Source organism: Larus michahellis, chromosome 12 (assembly GCF_964199755.1).
Source record: "Larus michahellis chromosome 12, bLarMic1.1, whole genome shotgun sequence".
NCBI classification, from domain to species: domain Eukaryota; kingdom Metazoa; phylum Chordata; class Aves; order Charadriiformes; family Laridae; genus Larus; species Larus michahellis.
In genome coordinates, this window is record NC_133907.1 from 6,433,201 (window position 1) to 6,451,490 (window position 18,290).

At 42.8% G+C, this 18,290-nt stretch overlaps 1 protein-coding gene across 1 annotated transcript; it reads right to left on the bottom strand.

Annotated features, from left to right (window-relative positions):
• Positions 1-1,762: 1,762 nt before the first annotated feature.
• On the bottom strand, positions 1,763-17,212 carry LOC141750454 (protein-glutamine gamma-glutamyltransferase 6-like). Its single transcript, XM_074605510.1, has 14 exons — positions 17,206-17,212; positions 14,680-14,775; positions 14,230-14,424; positions 13,153-13,395; positions 12,557-12,675; positions 11,251-11,379; positions 10,415-10,592; positions 9,434-9,569; positions 8,312-8,415; positions 6,834-7,076; positions 5,871-6,203; positions 4,965-5,122; positions 3,160-3,293; positions 1,763-1,916 (listed from the first exon to the last, which is right to left on the bottom strand). The coding sequence occupies exons 1-14, from the start codon at positions 17,210-17,212 to the stop codon at positions 1,763-1,765; spliced, it is 2,229 nt and encodes a 742-aa protein (XP_074461611.1).
• Positions 17,213-18,290: the final 1,078 nt, after the last annotated feature.

Consider the following 18,290-nt stretch of genomic DNA (forward strand, 5'->3'; position numbering starts at 1 on the left):
ACTCCTCCACCTCTCTGGGCAGCCTGTGCCAGGGCTCTGCCACCCTCAGAGTAAAGAAGTTCCTCCTCATGTTGAGATGGAACTTCTATGCTCAAGTTTGTGCCCATTACCTCTTGTCTTGTCACTGGGCACCACTGAAAAGAGCCTGGCCCCATCCTCCTGACACCCACCCTTGAAGTATTTATAAGTGTTGATAAGGTCCCCCCTCAGCCGTCTTTTTTCCAGACTGCAGAGACCCAAATCCCTCAGCCTTTCTTCCTAAGAGAGCTGTTCCAGTCCCCTCACCATCTTGGTAGCTCTCTGCTGCACCCCCTCCAGCAGTTCCCTGTCCCTCTTGAACCAGGGAGCCCAGAACTGGACACAGCACTCCAGGTGCGGCCTCACCAAGGCAGAGTAGAGGGGGAGGATGACCTCCCTCCACCTGCTGGCCACGCTCTTCTTGATGCACCCCAGGATGCTTCATGGAAGATGCTGTTAAAATATCAATTGATTCAAATACAATTTTGCATTAAAATGCCAAGTTTATTATCCAGAAACTTCTTTGGGAGAGAGTGATTTTAGAGATGTAGCCAGCTGAACAAGATTTGGGGTTGAACCCATAGTAGAGGTGCTACAAGACATCTCTTGCATTATATTTTACTTGTTAAATACCTTTTTCCCCTCCCTCCGGAGCCAAATGCTTTTTTTTCTTTCCTAGTAGAGCCAACTAAATTAAGCGATAATTAAGGCTGTATGAGGAGGTGAATTTGTAAGATGTGTATACATGAAAATTTGCATAGTGCTTAACTATAGTGTGTCAGTGGTAGAAATGCAATGTGTTTTGGCCCCAGTCAGGTTGGCTGTGGCGATGATTTATCCTTTTATCTTTGGAGAAGTTTCATTCATTCCTTTAGTTCATCCAGAAAGAACCAGTTTGAGACAGGGGTGCATTGTGTGAGGAGCTGTGTGTGTAAATAAACGTGTCTTAGTCCAGGTGACGGATCACCTCTCTACTGCTTAATGATGTTCTGCTTCATTCCTGTTTTCAGGAACAGCCGTTCCAGCCTGTCGTTACTTCAGGTGCTCTAGTGTTTGCCGCTCCTTAGTCAAGGACACGTCTCTTTTATCTGCTTTTGTACTGTTACTCCCAGTCATTTCGTTGCCAGCTATTTCATGATTTATAATTTATCACGTGATTGAATCATGATCTGAATAGGGAAACTGTGAACTGAGTATCGTTTATTGAATAGCTTCTCATTTTTTCCAGTCGTAAGAAGAGAGTTCTATTGTAACACTGCCATATTTTATTGCTGTATTTCCCTCCTAGTAATTAGATGAGATGATTAATTTAATTATACAATTTAATTATGTCAGCTACTTGGAGAGTACTTTGGCTATTACTGAATAAAACTTATATTTAGTGAATATAATTAAATTATATTCCATGAAGCCTATGAAACCAGTGATTTTAAGTGGTGTTCCGTGGAAATCCAGCTGCTGTCATTGCTACAAACTTTAACGCTGAAAACCATCGCACTTGATCTTCTCCTTCAAGTTAAATTATATAATGATTTCCACGAGTAATTCTATTCATGAAGGTCCATAAAGCAGGTTAGGGAATGAAAAAGATGACACTGTCTTTACAGTAGAGTGTGTAGTACCTTTTTATTAATTTCCATTCGTATTACATCACTTTACTTTGGTTGAGTAGTCTGCATTTCTGCACTCCCCGTCAGAACGTATGAACACTGCGCCAGGCTCGTGAACGGAGGTACAGGCTGTATCACTGAGCAGGAGCCACATCAAGCATCACAAATCCCTTGATGTCTGAAAAACGCTTGCAAACCAAGTCCACCTGAAGCTGCCTGGTTCCGCTCTTGTAGGGAATGATTTCAAATTCAACTGTTGAGCTCTCCATGGGGGCCATTCTTGCCACGCTAAAAGAGAGAATACATGTGTAAGTTCAAGCAGGTGAAAAATTCTTGCTACGTATTCTTCAGAGTCCCCAAATCTGACAGTATGGAAAGGAAGAGCCAGAGTAAGTGGCTGCTGTGTTTGTAGGCTCCTAGCACTGGTGGACATAGCCTTCCATGTTCACAGCCCACACAGCACTACCCTTGAAGAACTAATCAAGCTGTAACGGATGTGGTGGAATAATTGCAGTTCTCAACCTGTGATAGAGAATTAGGGGTTGTATCATGAGGGCAAAAGGTACTGAGCGCCTGAGGAACGATCAGAAGGGTGATCTTTAGAAGAGCCCAAATCCTGCTGCACGTATTACCCTCAACACTCACAACATTACAGTACTCTAGATACAATCACGCTGTGTTTTGGTGTGGTAAATATAATTGCCTGTTGATTTTATGTCCATAGTTAGAAATGACTCTTGGCTGTCCAACACAAGGAGGCTGATGGTAGCACCAAGAAACAGAGAGAACGGGGGAAAAGGGCCTCTCTGCTCTAAGGAGGTACTGAAGCTGAGTGCTCCCGATGCTGGTAGGGCAAGTTAAGGTTCAAGGTCAGGATCTAGACCTGAATTTTGTATTCAATGGAAATAAAGCCTCAGTGATTCACATCATTATCCATATTTTGCTATCTTTTTTTTTTTTATTTTCCCTCTCACAGGTTCTTGGTGCTAACTCCCCCTGCATAAATATTTTGGAGACTTTAAAAAATGTTTTTAAACTAATAACCATGGAGGAGATGGGAGAACAATTTCTTATTGGTACGATATCAGTGGACACATTTTTAAGACATTTCATTACAGTGCATGTCCTGGCTCTTTAGTAATTTAATATCTGAAGGCAAAAGGGATCATCATTTTCTCTCTTATCCTTCAGGGATTGATTGGTTTTCCTTTTGCAAACCACAAAAAGAGGAAAGTTTTAAAATTTTTGGCCTTTATATAATCCAGTCACTAAATACAGCACTTCGGGTTACATGCTGTTAAAAGCAGGCCATCTCTCCACTCCCTGAGCATTCTGTAATTCAAAGCTTGGCAAAGGAGGTGTGAAAAACTCCAACTTGTACACAGAGAGTACTTACATGATGGTATTTTGCCTAAGGTTGGTGCAAACACAAGTCATGGGGTTAACAGAATCTTTTTTAAAAAAAACCACTTTTATTCCAGATTTCCCACCAAAGGGAACGAGCTATTAGCTAGAAATAGCATGTACGTACTTGATTCTGAGTTGTTCTTTGAGCAGGCCACTACCTTCTGCTCTCAGCACGCAGTCTGTCACCACCTCAGACAGGGGGTTGGTGAATGTCACCTGGACGTTAACAGGCTCGTGTACCACCGCTGGACCAAGGACCTACAGAGAGAAAACATTCTGCTCAGCCGCGGCATTAGTCTCACTTTTTTCTCATGGTTTTCTCTTTTCATTCCCATTGCAAACCACTTACCCTCTTGGGATCTCCTGGACAGGAAGGAGCCAGGAATTAACACATGTACATATTTTTGGGCGTCAGAGTTCAGGCTTGGATCAGCCATCCAGTGTGGCTGAGAAAGAACAAACTACTGTAGAATCTGCCATTTCGTCTTAACTTTTTAACTAGGTCAGCGTATGGTGTTACGTGTAACACCGTGTATGGTACTTATCAGAGCGAGAACAGAATGAGAATGCAAATATGAACTTGGCATATACGGTTAACTACTGTAGGCAGCTTTAGTCAAATTAGCTTCAGTTAGGCTAAATGAAAGGTTTAGGATAAGAAAACATTGGAGGTGTGAGACAGAGGCGAATTGTGGTGTCTCAGGCAAAAAAAAATAGAACGCCAAGCAGCAAATAAACATACTCATTACCTTATTTTGACTGAGATAAAGTGGAATTGGTGAATCTTTGTAGATAATGTAATATTAATTAGCATAATGGAGAAGTCCAGCACCCCAGTTGCGTTTCTCTGTTATTGACTGTATGTTTATACAGAAGTTTCAATCAACAGAAACATAAACCCTTCCTGAAACTTAGTCACCGAACTGAAGTAATTTAATTGAGGTGCCAGCCCTATATGAGCCGACTCTGCTACTTGCATGATACAGCGCAGAAGGCTTTTTACAAAGTCTCACTAGAACTTGGTATTCAGAAATCGCTGGACCTACAAAAATCCAGACTTTTTATTCCTGTGTGTAACTTTGCTTTTCCTGTATGGTGCTAGCAGAGTGGTTTGGGTTAGCTGATCTAGTCCGGAGGCTCTGAAGGACTCTGCGAATTATCGTACTCCCTCTGTGTTGTTTACACTGCAGTAGGTAGATGGCACTTGATGCCATCTCTGATACAGCGCGTGAATGCGCCGAACTGTCCGAAACAAGTTATGTGAGTTGGTGTGGACGTGATGGGCCAGGCAAACCCCCGACTGTCCCCGGGCAGACAGAGCGCGAGGTCTTTCGTGTAGGCTGAGAATTGCTTTTTATCCACTGTACAACATTGGCCAGAAGTAATTCTGAAGCAGGGGAAAAAAAAAAGCCTTCAGTTCTAATTATTAAACATTTGTGAAGATGTTATAGAAGGTGAAAAGTGCCACTTTTCCTGATAAGGTGAAAGAACTTCCTTGAATATCAGTAATTAGCCTCACAGCCCCAGGTATTATCAGCTAGTCAGTGAAGATGTCTTTGGTAAAAATCAGGCTTTCTAAATAAACTGGAAGAGAATGATCATACTGCCCTGACAAAGTGGAGTCCTAGATGTGGACTAGACCTGTCTCTCTGTCTGTCTCTCTGGAGATGATCTTACCTTGTACCCCTGAGAACTTTATCAGCGCCAAGGATACCACAGCACAGCTATGCCTTGGAAAGGTTTGCTTTTCCTTCGTGTATTTCATTTCACTTGTGTCATACAGGCGATTACTAGAGCAACAAGGTCAAATCACCCTCAGGCATGATTTCTCTTCCCACACTCCTTCCCATGAGGAGCAGCTGGAGTAAGGATCCTTGTTGCTTCTTCTCAGCACGTCTTTCTAGGGACACAAAGGGGACCGGCTTTTACCTTGATGGTGAGAAAAGGATCCTGAAGTACAATATCCTTCTCCACCAGAAGCGAGGCTCCCGGCTTGGTTTTACACACAGCAGTCACTAGGATCTTCCTGTCATCCATCAGAGAGTTTTTATACTGGGAGTAGGAGATCTTAAATGAAATCTCTTTCACTGGAATGGAAATAGAAATAGAATTTCCCCCTTTTTTTGTGTCTAAGTACCAGCTATCTGTAATCTACCCGTGTTTTCAGGAGCGAGGATGCTATTGCCCTAGGGCTGTCCATTTGTGGGTGTTGACAGCCAGTAGACAGGAATGATGCTTGTGGGTGACTTCTACTTACATTCACATCAAACACTAAATGACCAGGTACAGTTCGGTAGCTGGAGAGTTCTGGGGATGGATGTATGTGGTAACCCTTGCTGGTGGCTTTTTCATTTATCTGAGGAGCTTTTAATGCTCCTTCCTTGCAAAGAAAGCGTAAGTGCAAAGATGGGTTGGTTGAAATGCCCGTGCTAATGCAGCCGTTCAGCCTCTGCCTTAAAGCCTCTGCTGCCAAAGGCGTGGGCTTATGGCTCCCCATTAATTTGCCTTTTTACTTTGCTTCTGGGGAGCTGGTAGCTGAGTAGTCTCCGGTGTGTGCCTCTTAGTTGTTCTCTCTTAACAAAAAAGGTCATAATGTAGAACTAATAGTGGCTGTGCTGGGTCAGACAAAAGGTCACCCAGCTCAGTATCGTTTCTGACAGTGCCCCAAAGCAAATGCTTAAGACAGGGCAAATATGTATGTTTCTCTTCCCCTGAATACCCTTAACCTCCAACCTGTGCAGGTCACGTACTTCTTGAGCCGTTCATTATTTCTATGTGATTTGGCGACAAAACAAAGCTATGCCTTGTCCTAAGCTGTAAGAAAATTAAAATTACCTTCTTCAGATCCAAGTTTAATAGACCTCGACAACTGCAAAATCTCTGCTTTTGGTCTTCTGGTGTAGAGAATGGCTGAAGCCCTCAGTTTAACCTTTATGGTCTTGACATCTGAGATCAAGTTCCTGAGTGCCAACGTAAGGAGAATATCCTGGCCGATTACAGGAGATGCATCAAGGATCAGCTTCCCTGAGATAGTGGGTTTTTGTGCAGGCTGTCTCAATGCTGCTGAAGGTCGTCTTCCAGGTCTTGTAATTTTGGCTTTTTTTCCAGTGCTTCTCACACCAAGCAGCTTCAGTGCTTTTTTATACACCCGCCTTTCTTTCAAGGATCCTGCTTTGAAAGATGACATGGTCAGAGATCTCACGCATGCTGGAGAGAGTACAAGGCAGCCACAATACGGTTCAGGAAAGCCGGGGAGGACAAAGATACACAGGAGGAGAAAGTGAGGTCTAACCGAAATGCTAATTTTGACACAAATGCAAACGAATGCCTGTCAGCTTTAGCTGGCTGTTTGTGCGCACCTCTTAGAAGCCGTGAGCAGTAGAAAGATAACTCCTGGGAGAGCGCAGTTCTGCAGAGGCTGGGACAATTGCCATCTCTGCTGAAATTAAGATGGGAAAAAAAATCCTTTTGAAGAAACTCTCCCCAAACAAGTCTCCAGAATGGCTATTGCTGCATGTCATAACAGAAATATTCTCACCAGTCGATCAGAACAGCTGGGACAGAATGTTTTACAGAAGTAGCTTTGACTTTGTATTGAATAAGTTAGTATTTCATCAAGGGCCACAAAGGCCATGGTGAATCACTGTCAGCTGGCAACGAGCCCTAAGATTTTGAAAAGTCACAATTACTTTGCTCCAGAAGAAGTAAAGAAATTAAGTCAGGGCTCGATCCAACAAAGGCCTGAATTCTTTTCACTTCCGACCATCAGTAGCAAGAAAACTGTAATAAAGAATTTACCTTCTGGATATTTGTAATTAGCAGTGACATCCACACGGGAGTTGGTGCCCACTGCTTTGGTGCTGATAAATTTTCCAATCTTCTTAGTATCAGAATAAATTCTCTCTTTTCTTTTCTTGCTATAGTGAATCCAAGTAACATAGTCAGCGTTTACTGCTGCAAACGCAAATGAGCTGTCATAATCCAGGTTCACATGCCCTTCCTTAATGGCTCTGGTGGAGGCAGGACCACACTGATAGATGCCTGTATTAGAGAGAGGGAGAAGTTAAATGACAGCCTATTGCGAAAGAACACAAATCCTCCTGCTGACAGCAAGAGGGAGAGGTAGTCTCTCCAAAGACGTGTTTGAATAAAGTGCATTGTTTCTATGTGCATTACGGTAACAGCATGGCCAGAGATTCCACATGCATTTTCTATCACACGGCAGGAGCAGAGAGGAGGCTGTGAGGCTAATAAGGTGTAGGGAGAGCTAACACTTCTTATGATGTGTGCTATGCCAAATGTTCTAACCCTCCGAAGCTTGCAAGGCTGTGTGTAAGCTGGCTGGAGAAAGGAGAGGGGAGGCTGGGAGCCGTCAGAAGTACCATCAGACTGACGAGATGTGAGTCATCAATGCTGCACGTGCGTTGAGAAGAACCAGGAAGCTAAATTCGGTAAAGATAACAGTGGGGAATGAGAAGCAGTTTATCTGGAGTTTGATGGGATTTAAATGGGCAAGTAAATGAATCTTTCGATGGAGCTCATCAAACTAGATCAATGGAGTTGTGTCTGTGTTAGTAAATAAAATCAGAGCCAAAGTGTGAACCATTGGTCACCCACACTGTTTACTTGCTAGCTTTTTCCCCCCTTGTCAATGAGGAAGTTTTCAGACAGTGGCTGTGAAGAATTCAGGGAATGGGGCAGACCAGGGTTTGTTCCCAGCAGGGTGTGCTGTTATTTTGGTCTGGGAGAGGGAATTGAAACACAGAAAATTCCATTTAAATATAAGAAAAAAAACCTTTTTCTACGAGGGTGGTCAAACTCTGCAGCAGTTTGCCCAGAGAGCTTGTGGAGTCTCCATCCCATGAAATATTCAAACCCAACTGGACGTGGTCCTGAGAAACCTGTTCTGATTGACCCTGTGCTGAGCAGGGGGTTGGAGTAAACAAACTCTAAAAGTTCCTTCCAACCATAGCTATTCTATGTCATTTTATGAGTCTGTGTAATGCTAGGGGCTAAGAAAAGCAAGGGTGAGATAAGTGAATTGCTTTTGAGGAGGCAGAGAATCAAAAGCAAGGTAAGAATTAGTGTGCTGTTAGGCAATCCAGAGCCTGACAGAAAAGCACCCTACTGGAGACTGATATGGGTGTTGCTTTTCTTGCGCGCCTGAATTAATCCACATCTCCAGGGAGTAGATAGAAGAAGGTTGTCCTGAAATTTCAGTAGCAATCTTCAGGAGTAACAATATCTACAGCTTTTTATATTTACAGCAGTGTTACCTTTGCTTTTTTCCTGGGGCGTTGCATCCAGAACCTGCCATCCATCATAAAAAGAGCCAAGATCTCTTCTAATGAACCAGCTTTCATTCCAGACGTGGAAATTCCTGTATGGGAGGTAGAATAGGGAATCTATCATTCATGCAATTAATTTTATATTGAAAGATTTGGATACGTTTCTCATGCAAGCAAAAAATAACCCTAGTCAAGGGAAGGAAAACTCCTCTGTGGAGAGACTGTCTCCTTTCTCGAGTACCTCTTTCCACCTCTTTGCCAGCTTTTTGTGTTCAGATCTCTGAGAAATGTTGGGATGTTATGAAAAAAATAATGTTAAAAGGAAAATAATTAATTGCCGAGTCAAGGATTAAATTCTGGATGTTCCAGAACAACATGCTGTACAGCCCAAAGCCTCCTGCGCACATTGCCATCTGTGGGTGTTTATCCGCGGTTGCTTTCTACTTCGTGTCACCCTTGTCGCATTCAGTCCACATGGCGCGAGGTGTTTGGTGACTGAAGCACTGATGCATGTGGTATGACACACATGTGCACTTGTTGGTCAAAAGCATAATTTTTCACAGCTTTTCTGAGATGAAGCAGCATGTTCTTCCTAAGGGATGGGATGAAATTTTTCTCAGCTGCATTAAACATGTTACCTTTGTTTTAGAACCTCTCGCTATTGTGCAAGGGATGTATAATGGTAATGATGAAAGCCTGAGACAATCAACCCCACGTAGCACGGGAGCTGGGTCTAAAACTTTTGGGCTCCTGAGAGTGCTCTGCTCCAGGAATCGAGGGACAAGCTGATATCAGTTTGGGGCAAGAGGTTAATCACTCTTCAACTCTTTTTGGAAAAATTTAAACTTTCAGACAGTAGAGACAGAATTAGCAGTTATATTTTCAAAATACATGCTGAATAGCAATGGTACAAATATCTCCTCAGTTAATTCTTCAGAATGATGAAACTAAGCACGAACTGTGTTTCTGAGCACTGCTGATTCTTTGTTATGGGGTTTTATATCACTGGGAGCATGAGGTTGGGGTGGTTTTTCAGGAGCATGATTCTAGATCTTTTAATTAGAGGAGAATATAATGGAAGAAATACTAAGAAAAAAAAGTTATATTTACCACACACTGTCTTCACTCAAGTCCAGGGTCTTTCCGGAAACGTCAATGTACTTATCAATACTCAGATTTATATTCGTGTCATGGGCAGAGTTGAAGTTTGTAATAACACGAGTAGGTATTCCCAAGGCTCTCAGAACTGCGATACAGAATACCATAAAAGTTCTGTAAATCTATTTTACAGGTATGTAGAAAGTATTTTTCTGTTTCTCTTGGCAAAGCAGGCTAGTGTGTATGTTTTCAGTGGGGAAACAAACCCTCAGAAACTTCTTTCTCAGACACGATGTGTCACAGTCGTTGTGCCCAATTGCTCTGAAGACAGTTCTGCTCACAGGACATTCTTAGCTGCCATGTCCTTTTTAATAAGAGTTAGATTAACCCATTTATTTTAATCCTTCGTTCTTCATCCTGTTCTCTCTCCCATTTTCTCCCTGAGTTTCTTTCTCTGTTACCTGCTTCATTTTCCTCTTCCTCTCCGAGACGTACCTCTCCATTGCATTGGTTTTCCTTTGTATTTTCCCCAAAGTGACTCATGTCTCCCAGAGCAGCTCTGAATGGAAACTGCTAGGATGAAATGCTTTGCCCGACTTGCAGCTCCCTTTACAGGTCTTCAGACCTGTGATTTGTTTTTGCGTCACCAGTAGGTAAGGCACAACAGTAGAAAGCTGGCATTGTGAGGAGACAGACTTAAAAGAGCACTGATTTTCTTTGAATCCTAACTTTGAAACAGGAAAACTCGCTCTTTTCACCATCCCAGCCTGGCAAACCACTTTGCATTTTGTTTGATGACTCACAAGACTGGGGTACAGTATAACTCAGGCTGTTTAAAATGGAAGAAAATAACGCTTCATGCATGGAGAGCACAGGTTCTTCACTCTCTCTGCCGAAGCTGAAACAGCTTCAACAATAACATCACAAAGTTAAAACTACAGAAATTCTAGTAAGCTTCCTTTCTGATAGTGTTCTTCATCCCTTCGTGTTTACCTGTGCACATTACTCCTGCAAAGACCCAGCACTGGCCATACCGGACAGGTTTGTATCTCCCCCTGTACCACTTCCGAAGGATGGTCACGCTGCCGCTCCACTGCAGGGGGTTGGTTCCTGAGCGGTACTTTCCGTTCCACTTCCCTTCCACTACTCCTTTTTCGTCATTGCTGTTAACCTGAAAGAGGTGAAATTGCCTAAAGCGAGTGCTGTCTAAAAGGGTGAAAAGGACCACAGCTATAAAGGAGGCATCTCAGATAAGGAATGTGTTAAGGCATGGCTTATCTATAAAATGGAAAATTTTTCAGTTGCCTAGTTGTGCATTTCTATGTTTGTGAGGATGGGGGGGTGTTGAGGAGGTGTAACTATTTGTGGAAGGGAATGCACACCAGCCTCGCTGAACGAATCCCCCTTAAGTGAAGAATACTAAATACATATATTAAGTGCAGCCGTACCAACACCAGTTTTCCAAAATATTTCATGCTTCTTTTGGTGTTCGAATGAGTTAGCAAATGATTTCAGAACGGACACAGGCTTTCAAATTTACTGAAAAGATCTAATGGACTGATAATCTATTAGGAAAATACATCTGAGATTCAATGTTCCCCAAAAGTTCTTGGAAGTGTTCCTTCAGTTATGAGCAAACTTTTGGGAAGAAGGTAAATTAAACTTTAGGGGTATTTTTCCTTGAGAATAAATCTCCATTTTACCTCTTCTGTAGCTATTTTGTCGAGGAAAATTAGCTACTCCTATAAAACGTTGAGGCATTCACAATAAAGCATTGGGGTTTTTGTTAGTAGGTGCATTGTACAGCCGTAACTAATTGATGACTTTACCATAGCACTGATAACCCTGCTCACGTAGATGGGATTGTTTCGGTTGGATACATCGACAGCTGGATCTTCGTGGTGGTTCAGGCTTCGATCCAGTATAGACAAAGAGATATCAAGGATACCCTCTTCAAACTGAAATCAAAACAAGCGATATATTAAAGGCTAATTCAAAAATAAACCCAAGGATAGACTCCCCACCTATTTTCCTTCTCCTGGCACAATAGGATGATGTTGGTGATATACGCATTTTCTGTACTTTTAAAGAAAATAAGGCCAAGAAGAAAGCATAAGCACTGGGCTGCTGACTCTCCATAGTATTTTAAAGACAGCATGTTTATGAGCATGGTTTGGGGCCACAGCTACCAGCGTTCATGAAGACATTGTGTGACCTGGTGGAAGGGACAAGACCACCCCAGGTCTGTCTCAGCAGGCTCCGCACCGTCCTGCATCCCACCATGCCCCTGCAGGTACCCTTCTGCTATGAAACCTTCACTCCGATGGGCTGCCTTCACTGTGTATCAGATGATCTGAACTGAAAAATACCCCACAAAAATAATTATTGTGGATGAGGGTCACAGAGGCACTGTGTTGGGCCCAGAGAACACCAGAGTGAAGCGCTGGGCTGTATGGATGTGGTCAGGCAAGGACGCCACTTCGCCTCCGAGACAGAGAGCAGATCTGGCCCTGTTTCCTTCATTAGTGTAAAAGTAGCCACAGTGATCAGGAGGGCTAATGGAAGTGCTGTTTGTGCAACTGCTGGTGCAGGTGTAAGGCATGAAGTGGTGAGGAATGGTTTTGACTGGCCCGGGGAGTTGCAGGATGGCTGTAGTTAGGACTGTAGTTGTAGCAGCTGTGCTTAGAAGGCCAAACTGATCTTCAAAAATTCCAACTCATGTTGTTTCAGTTGAATAGATTTGGGATATCCTTTTAGCGTCTTCTGCCGCATTACCAACGAACCGTGTCAATATTTAGATGTACGAGCCTTGCAATACCTAGAGGTTAATATTGGAGTGGATTTCTTTGCCCTTTACCAGGGTGAAGAAATGAGTAGAATTTTACCAGTTCGTGTAATAGGCAGAAGAAAACTAAAATTGTGCTTTGTTTCTTTTATTTCTGTATTAGCACATGCCAGGACAGGGGAAATGATCCTGATGCTGCTGTAATAAGTGAGACATACATCTGCAAGAAAATAATAAGTGAGAGCAGAATACTGAACTCTTATACTATGAGGTAATGATTCACTCTCCTCAAGAGCCTATTTACCCACTGTTCTTATTTTCAAAGTTCTGGAATAGGTGATGCTCTTTACCTGTCCATAGTTCCAAGCTTCTTGTTGAATACGTTTTTCCAATCCCTGAAATATGATTCCACTGTCATTCAGGACATACTCCCGTCGCTCCTTTTCATTAGCCATATAGACGTCATCATCTAGAAGCAGAATGAGACACACTGGCTGAACGGGGAATTGTTTTGCTGTAACTGAAAATCTCACTTCAAGGGGAGTTCTAGGGAACAGGTCGGGCTGTCTGCGCTTTCAGGGTTAGGACTCCCTGCTGTTCCTCTGTAATCATTTAGAGAGAGAATAAAATAAGCACGAAGTTCCTTTGAGGCAAACTCACTATGCTCCTGTCCCTTCTCTAATCTCAGTCTGTGTCTTACTGGTAGATATTGCTTGGTTTACAACTGAACCCAAGTATCAGAGGGGAAAAAAATTATAGAATAAATATTTGGAATGTTCCTTGCCCCCGATTTCTTATTCTACAAGCAAGAGGCTGGACCTTTGATGCATTGCAACACTGAAGAAGGGGCAAAAACATGATCCTTGATGCTGAGCTTTACTGTGACACCCAGATTTCCTGGCTGAGACAATGAGTTATGTGAAGGACACGACACATCAAAACATACTTGGACACCAGGGATTGAAGAGTAGCACAAACTGGCCCAGGAGTGTTGAAGAGACCTTGTGGTTCCCAGAAACCATCTGGAGTTTGAGTTTGTATCGTCCGATGACAGCGTCGGCTGGGCTGGATATTGTGAAGTTGATGCATCCGGGCTCGCTGGGCTCCCGGGTTGCACTCCAGCCGCTGGCACTCTCCTCGGAAAGGCTGAATACGGCCTTGGTCTGCTGTGATTCCGATGGGGATGGTCCTGCCAGAGGAAACAGGGACAGCAACTCTGAATGACAGCTGTGGGTGACGAACTTGGGGTCAGCGATGATCTCCGTTCCATATTTTTTTTAATGACTACATTGAAAGAGTTTGCAGCTTATCAGCTTGAATGCTTATTCGGTGTAAACTAGCTGTGCTCCCATCCATAGGATCGGACTATGCAGCCCTCTGCGTCGTGTGCAGGGCCCAGTAAAAGTGAGTACACCTGTAATCATTCTATGAGTGAGGACGCCTGCTCTCCTGAAAACCTGACAGTTCAAAGATATGTAGTCAGGATGAGCCACGCATTGTAATACACATTTCATTAAGAGTTAGCAGCTACCTGGAGAATTTTTTGGAGAAGGCTTTTGGGAAGATACAGATAGGAGTCTGATAAAAGGGGTCGTGTAGGCTCTTCTAGTAACAGGGAACACATGAAGTTAATCAAGGGGAGTTTAAACTGGTGAAGTAGAGTCAGGAGAGGAGACAGATGGGGGATGATGGTCTGGGGGAGGCTGAGCTGTGAAATGCTCAGGGAACTGCAGAACGAAGACAACTTGCAGCGTTGCAGGTAGGTCTGCAGGAGCAGAGACAAGCTTGTTTTTAGAATGGGGCTGGCGCCTAACTTTCTATTAATTATTACCTTAACTGTCTATTGCCTTAAGGTACAGATTGAACTTTAGAATGGGAACTCCTAAGCCTAAAAAGACAATGAATCCTGAATGAAAGAGGATAAAGCTTAACGATGTGGGGATGGACCACGCAGAGCTGTAAGGCATTGGTGTTTTGGAGCTGGAGCGACTCGGAGGTGAGGTGAGTGCCATGGGGAAATTACCTGTGCTTGCAATAAAGGTGAAGTTGTCCCCAGGTTCTGCTGTTGTTTTGAGGTTCAGAGTGATGCTGAAGGCCTGTCCTCTCCTCAAGATTGCTTCTGTGCTGCTGTAATCAGCGGTATGGTGTGCAGCTTTGTTTAGTTTGGATTGCCAGTTGACGTCGGCTACTTTCAGGGCTAGAAAGGACACAAGGCAAGTTAATTAAAGCGTTGTTCCTTCAAACTTGTGCATCTCTTCAGCTTGTCTAATGCAGTCATTTTTGTTATATTTATATATACGTTCTAGGAAAACAGGAAAATCCACTGTTGTTATTAAAAATTGCAAAATAAACAACAACTTAAATGACCAGCTAAAATATCTTTTCTGCAGGCGTCTTTCAGAGACAGAAAAACCACCTCTTCAGAGAATTAATCTTTGATTTAATAAAATAAAATAACAAAACCCTGTTGTACTTCCGTAAGACTTTGTTAAAGGTTGAAGACTGTTCTGTTCCACCGTGTTCCCACTCTTTTTCTGTGGGAATCCCTGGTTCCCAGAATGCTTTCTGGCTGTACAGAAAGAAATATCAAAAATGTCACGAGCAAGTGCGTGTCTGATCCTGGAAATACTGTATGACAGATGATGGATAGAAAGCTACTATCTTCATTGTCAAACTTGCATGTTATCTTGTTGCGTATCTTGTATCTCAGTTAATTTATAGTCTCGTTGCTTGAAGCTGGGTGCTGTTTCTCTGTTGGGAAAAGATAACCAGCAGAGGACAGACGGTAGGATTAGGAGTGGTGTTTCTTGAGGCAGTGCTGTGGGTTGCTCTCTTGTATCATGATAGGTTGCCCACTATTTAAAATGGGACACTGAAGCACAGATTGCAAAAGCTTTCAACTTTTCTTGTTCCCCAATCAATTAAAAAACCAAACAACAACCAAAAAACAAACAAAAGCAAAGCAGAAAAAATACAGATCCCTCTATGAACACATGTGTTTGAGAAGTACTCTTCCCAAGTATGATATTCCAGAGGAATTTCATTTGAAGCACATCTCCATGGAAACACCACATCCATGGTTTCACTGAACTAAGCTCACGGACTTGGTTTTAGCCACACCTTGAATCTCTCGCAATGAGATTCATACCTGAGGGAATCCGTAGAGTTCTACTATAGAAGTAGAGAATGTGGGATTTGAGTTTTCTGCTGTGTTTGCAGCACAGAATTCTATTCTGCGAAGCCTTGATGTAGCCATAATTATACTAATTTTTCAGATTTTTTGGAAGAAACATGAATGTGTACATGCAGTTCTGAGGCTGCAGTAAGTGCCTGGAGCGAGTTGCTTTCCTGTAGTCTGAGCATAAATATGTTTGAAATTTTTCAGTTCAGTGGAGGGTCATGTTTCAGACATGTCACCTAGAGAAAAAAAATTCCATTGATAGGAGTGTGATGTTTGAGGCATGTGATGTAAAATGTCTAGAAAGTTTCTTGCTTGCATCATCACTTTGTTATTCTGGCTTAAACATGCTTAATTGAAAAGGACCTATAGAAAACAGCATTCTTACTATCAAGTGCTCTAATTTAAGAGGGAATTAGAACATGTTTCTGAAGGGCAGTTGGGTTCAGAGTTTGGAAAGAAATTAGTCTTGCAACACTTTGCCCATGTATGTCCCACCACTGTGTGTCCCGAAGCGCTCCCTGAGGCGGGCAGTGTGAGCATCATTGGTTGTGCAACGACGCAGATAACAGAGAGCATTTTGCATGTCTGCAAACAGAAACGTAGCACATATAGGATTTAATAGCAGCTGAGCCATGGGTTGGATACTGGTGGGACTCTGACTTTAAGGACCTAAATGGCGCCGCTAAGACTTCGAGTGGAGTGTCAGAGGCAAAGACAAGATGTACGACAGAGTAAGAGCAGAGAAGTAGGAAGATAAAGGCGGCAGTGGTTATCGTTGGTTAGCTCTAAGGATTTACTGTGTTAACAGTTTGGTTTGCCTTGCAAAGTCCACGGTTACACAAGCATTTCTAGTGAATATGTGCTGGAGATCAGCAAAAAATGGCTTATGTATGTGGCAAGACCACAATAAAGCCTAATACCAGTCTTTTGTCTCTGCGTACTTCCAATTTCTCGTTGTTTTGATCTTCATAGTTTCAATTTAAATCTTATAATTTCTCTTTCTGCTTTCAGTATCTCTCCGTTGGAAAAAAATATTTTTAATAGTCCTGTCAACATACAATTGGACAAACTTCTTAAAAGTTGTTGTGTGTGTGTTTTGTCTGCTAATGGATAACGTTGGCAGCATGCTCATAAGCCAGTCTGCCGAATCGGTGATCACGGCTGAAAATGCCGATCGTTATACACACAGGGTTCTTGCTGTTGCCTCTGACAGAAAGCTGAAGCTATAATAGAAAAAAATCCTTAGGCTAAATTGTAGATAGACTCTGTGTGTGTGTGTGTGTGTCTATTATATGACCCTTCTTTCTAACTACAGATCTTTCCGGTCAGCTTGACAGCGAGAGCAAGTGCTAGAATATATACATAGAATACACAGATATTGGGACTGCACTTCAACGAAGCAGCGCGCAGGCTAACGCCGCCACTTTGTAGGGAGGTGAATGTGGGAGTCCAGAGGCCATGAAGTGACCCGTCTGAGGCCAGACATCAATTTGACATCAGAGAGGGATTAGAGCCTGGGACTTCTGTGCGGCAGTCTGATGCCCAAGTCACTAGCCAACAGTGTTGATTAGGTGGCTGCGAAAGCACTGTATAAAGTAGTTAATAGCTATATAGAAAAGAATATGTTCAAGAGCCATGATATGAAAAGAAACAAAAATAAATCAGTTTTAGTAGAACAACCCAAAAATGCATTTAACCTAAAAAGGGCTAAATTGCCAAGGGAACAACTAAATGTAATTTATCCTGTTTCCTCAGCAAATGTCACTCATCTGTATTGGAAGAGTGATGTCTGGAGCAATGAGGCTATTTTTAACTTACCCGCCATGAGGATTCTTTCTTCTTTTCCACACTTGTGCGTAGTTCAAGTTATGGATACAGAAGTGTGCAAGAACATTCTGAATCCTCTTCCACCAGCAGGAGCAATGAAAGACTTAGGACTCTTGACTTCACTACATAAAATAGAGTTTATACAAGATGGGTGTGACCTGTGGTTGCTAGTTACTGTTTTGGTAGTAATATCCTACGTAAGCATCTACTTATGACTACTTTAATTGCACAATCTTGAATCTAATTATGCTTATTTAAAACTGGTGAACAGCTGAGGAAAGATGATAAACACTATCCTGGTGTCTTAACTGCTAAGAGGGGAAAACGTTCCAAACTTGATCTGATGAAGGAAATATAGTCTGAAGTAGACAGAAGAAACTTAATTTTGGATGGTTTGGTTTGTGTCAGTTTAGGTTTTTGGAGACTGTGCAGAGGGCGGGTACAGACAAATGTACATATTGTACAACGTGGATGTATGGGATGTGGAGTGATCGAAGTAGAGTTGTAATAATTAGTGTTACTGCTGCTCAGTACCATCATGGCTTTGCATAGCATAAACCACTTCTTTTTTTTTTCTTCTTCTTTTCTTTTTAAGGCAGGTCTGCCTGAAGATCTTTCACATAACTGCATGCAATTCATGCTTTCTTGGAAGTACATAGAGTTGTGGTGTGCTCATCCTCTGTTCCTGCCATGATTACATACAATACGCATTTCTTACGCGTGAAGCAATACGTCCCCCTGAGGGGCCATTGCTGTGCAGTCACCTGCGCATCAGGGACTTCTGTGAAGTACAGAGGAGCGTTTAAGGCTGCCTCTGCTTTTAATCACTCTTGTGTGTAGTTTGGCGTTCATAATACATGTTTCTCCGTAGCTGTTTGGCACGGCAGCTTGAGTTGGGCCCTGGAGGAAGCTACAGAGCTGTTGTGCTGGTGCGAGCCCTGCCCACTCTAATTACAGACACCCTGCTCCGCTCTGGAAACTGCCTCGCGCTCGCTCCTCCCTCATCCTGTATCACAACTTATCTAGAAACAGGCCCTGCCAATTTGTCCTGAGAGGAGGTTGCACGCCGAACTTCC

Excerpts from the sequence above, each read along its gene's own strand:
- LOC141750454 (XM_074605510.1), bottom strand. Across the intron at positions 13,396-14,229 it reads CACCTTTATTGCAAGCACAG|GACCATCCCCATCGGAATCA; the intron begins GTAATTTCCCCA and ends TTCCTCTGGCAG. Across the intron at positions 7,077-8,311 it reads GCCCCAGGAAAAAAGCAAAG|GCATCTATCAGTGTGGTCCT; the intron begins GTAACACTGCTG and ends TCTCTAATACAG.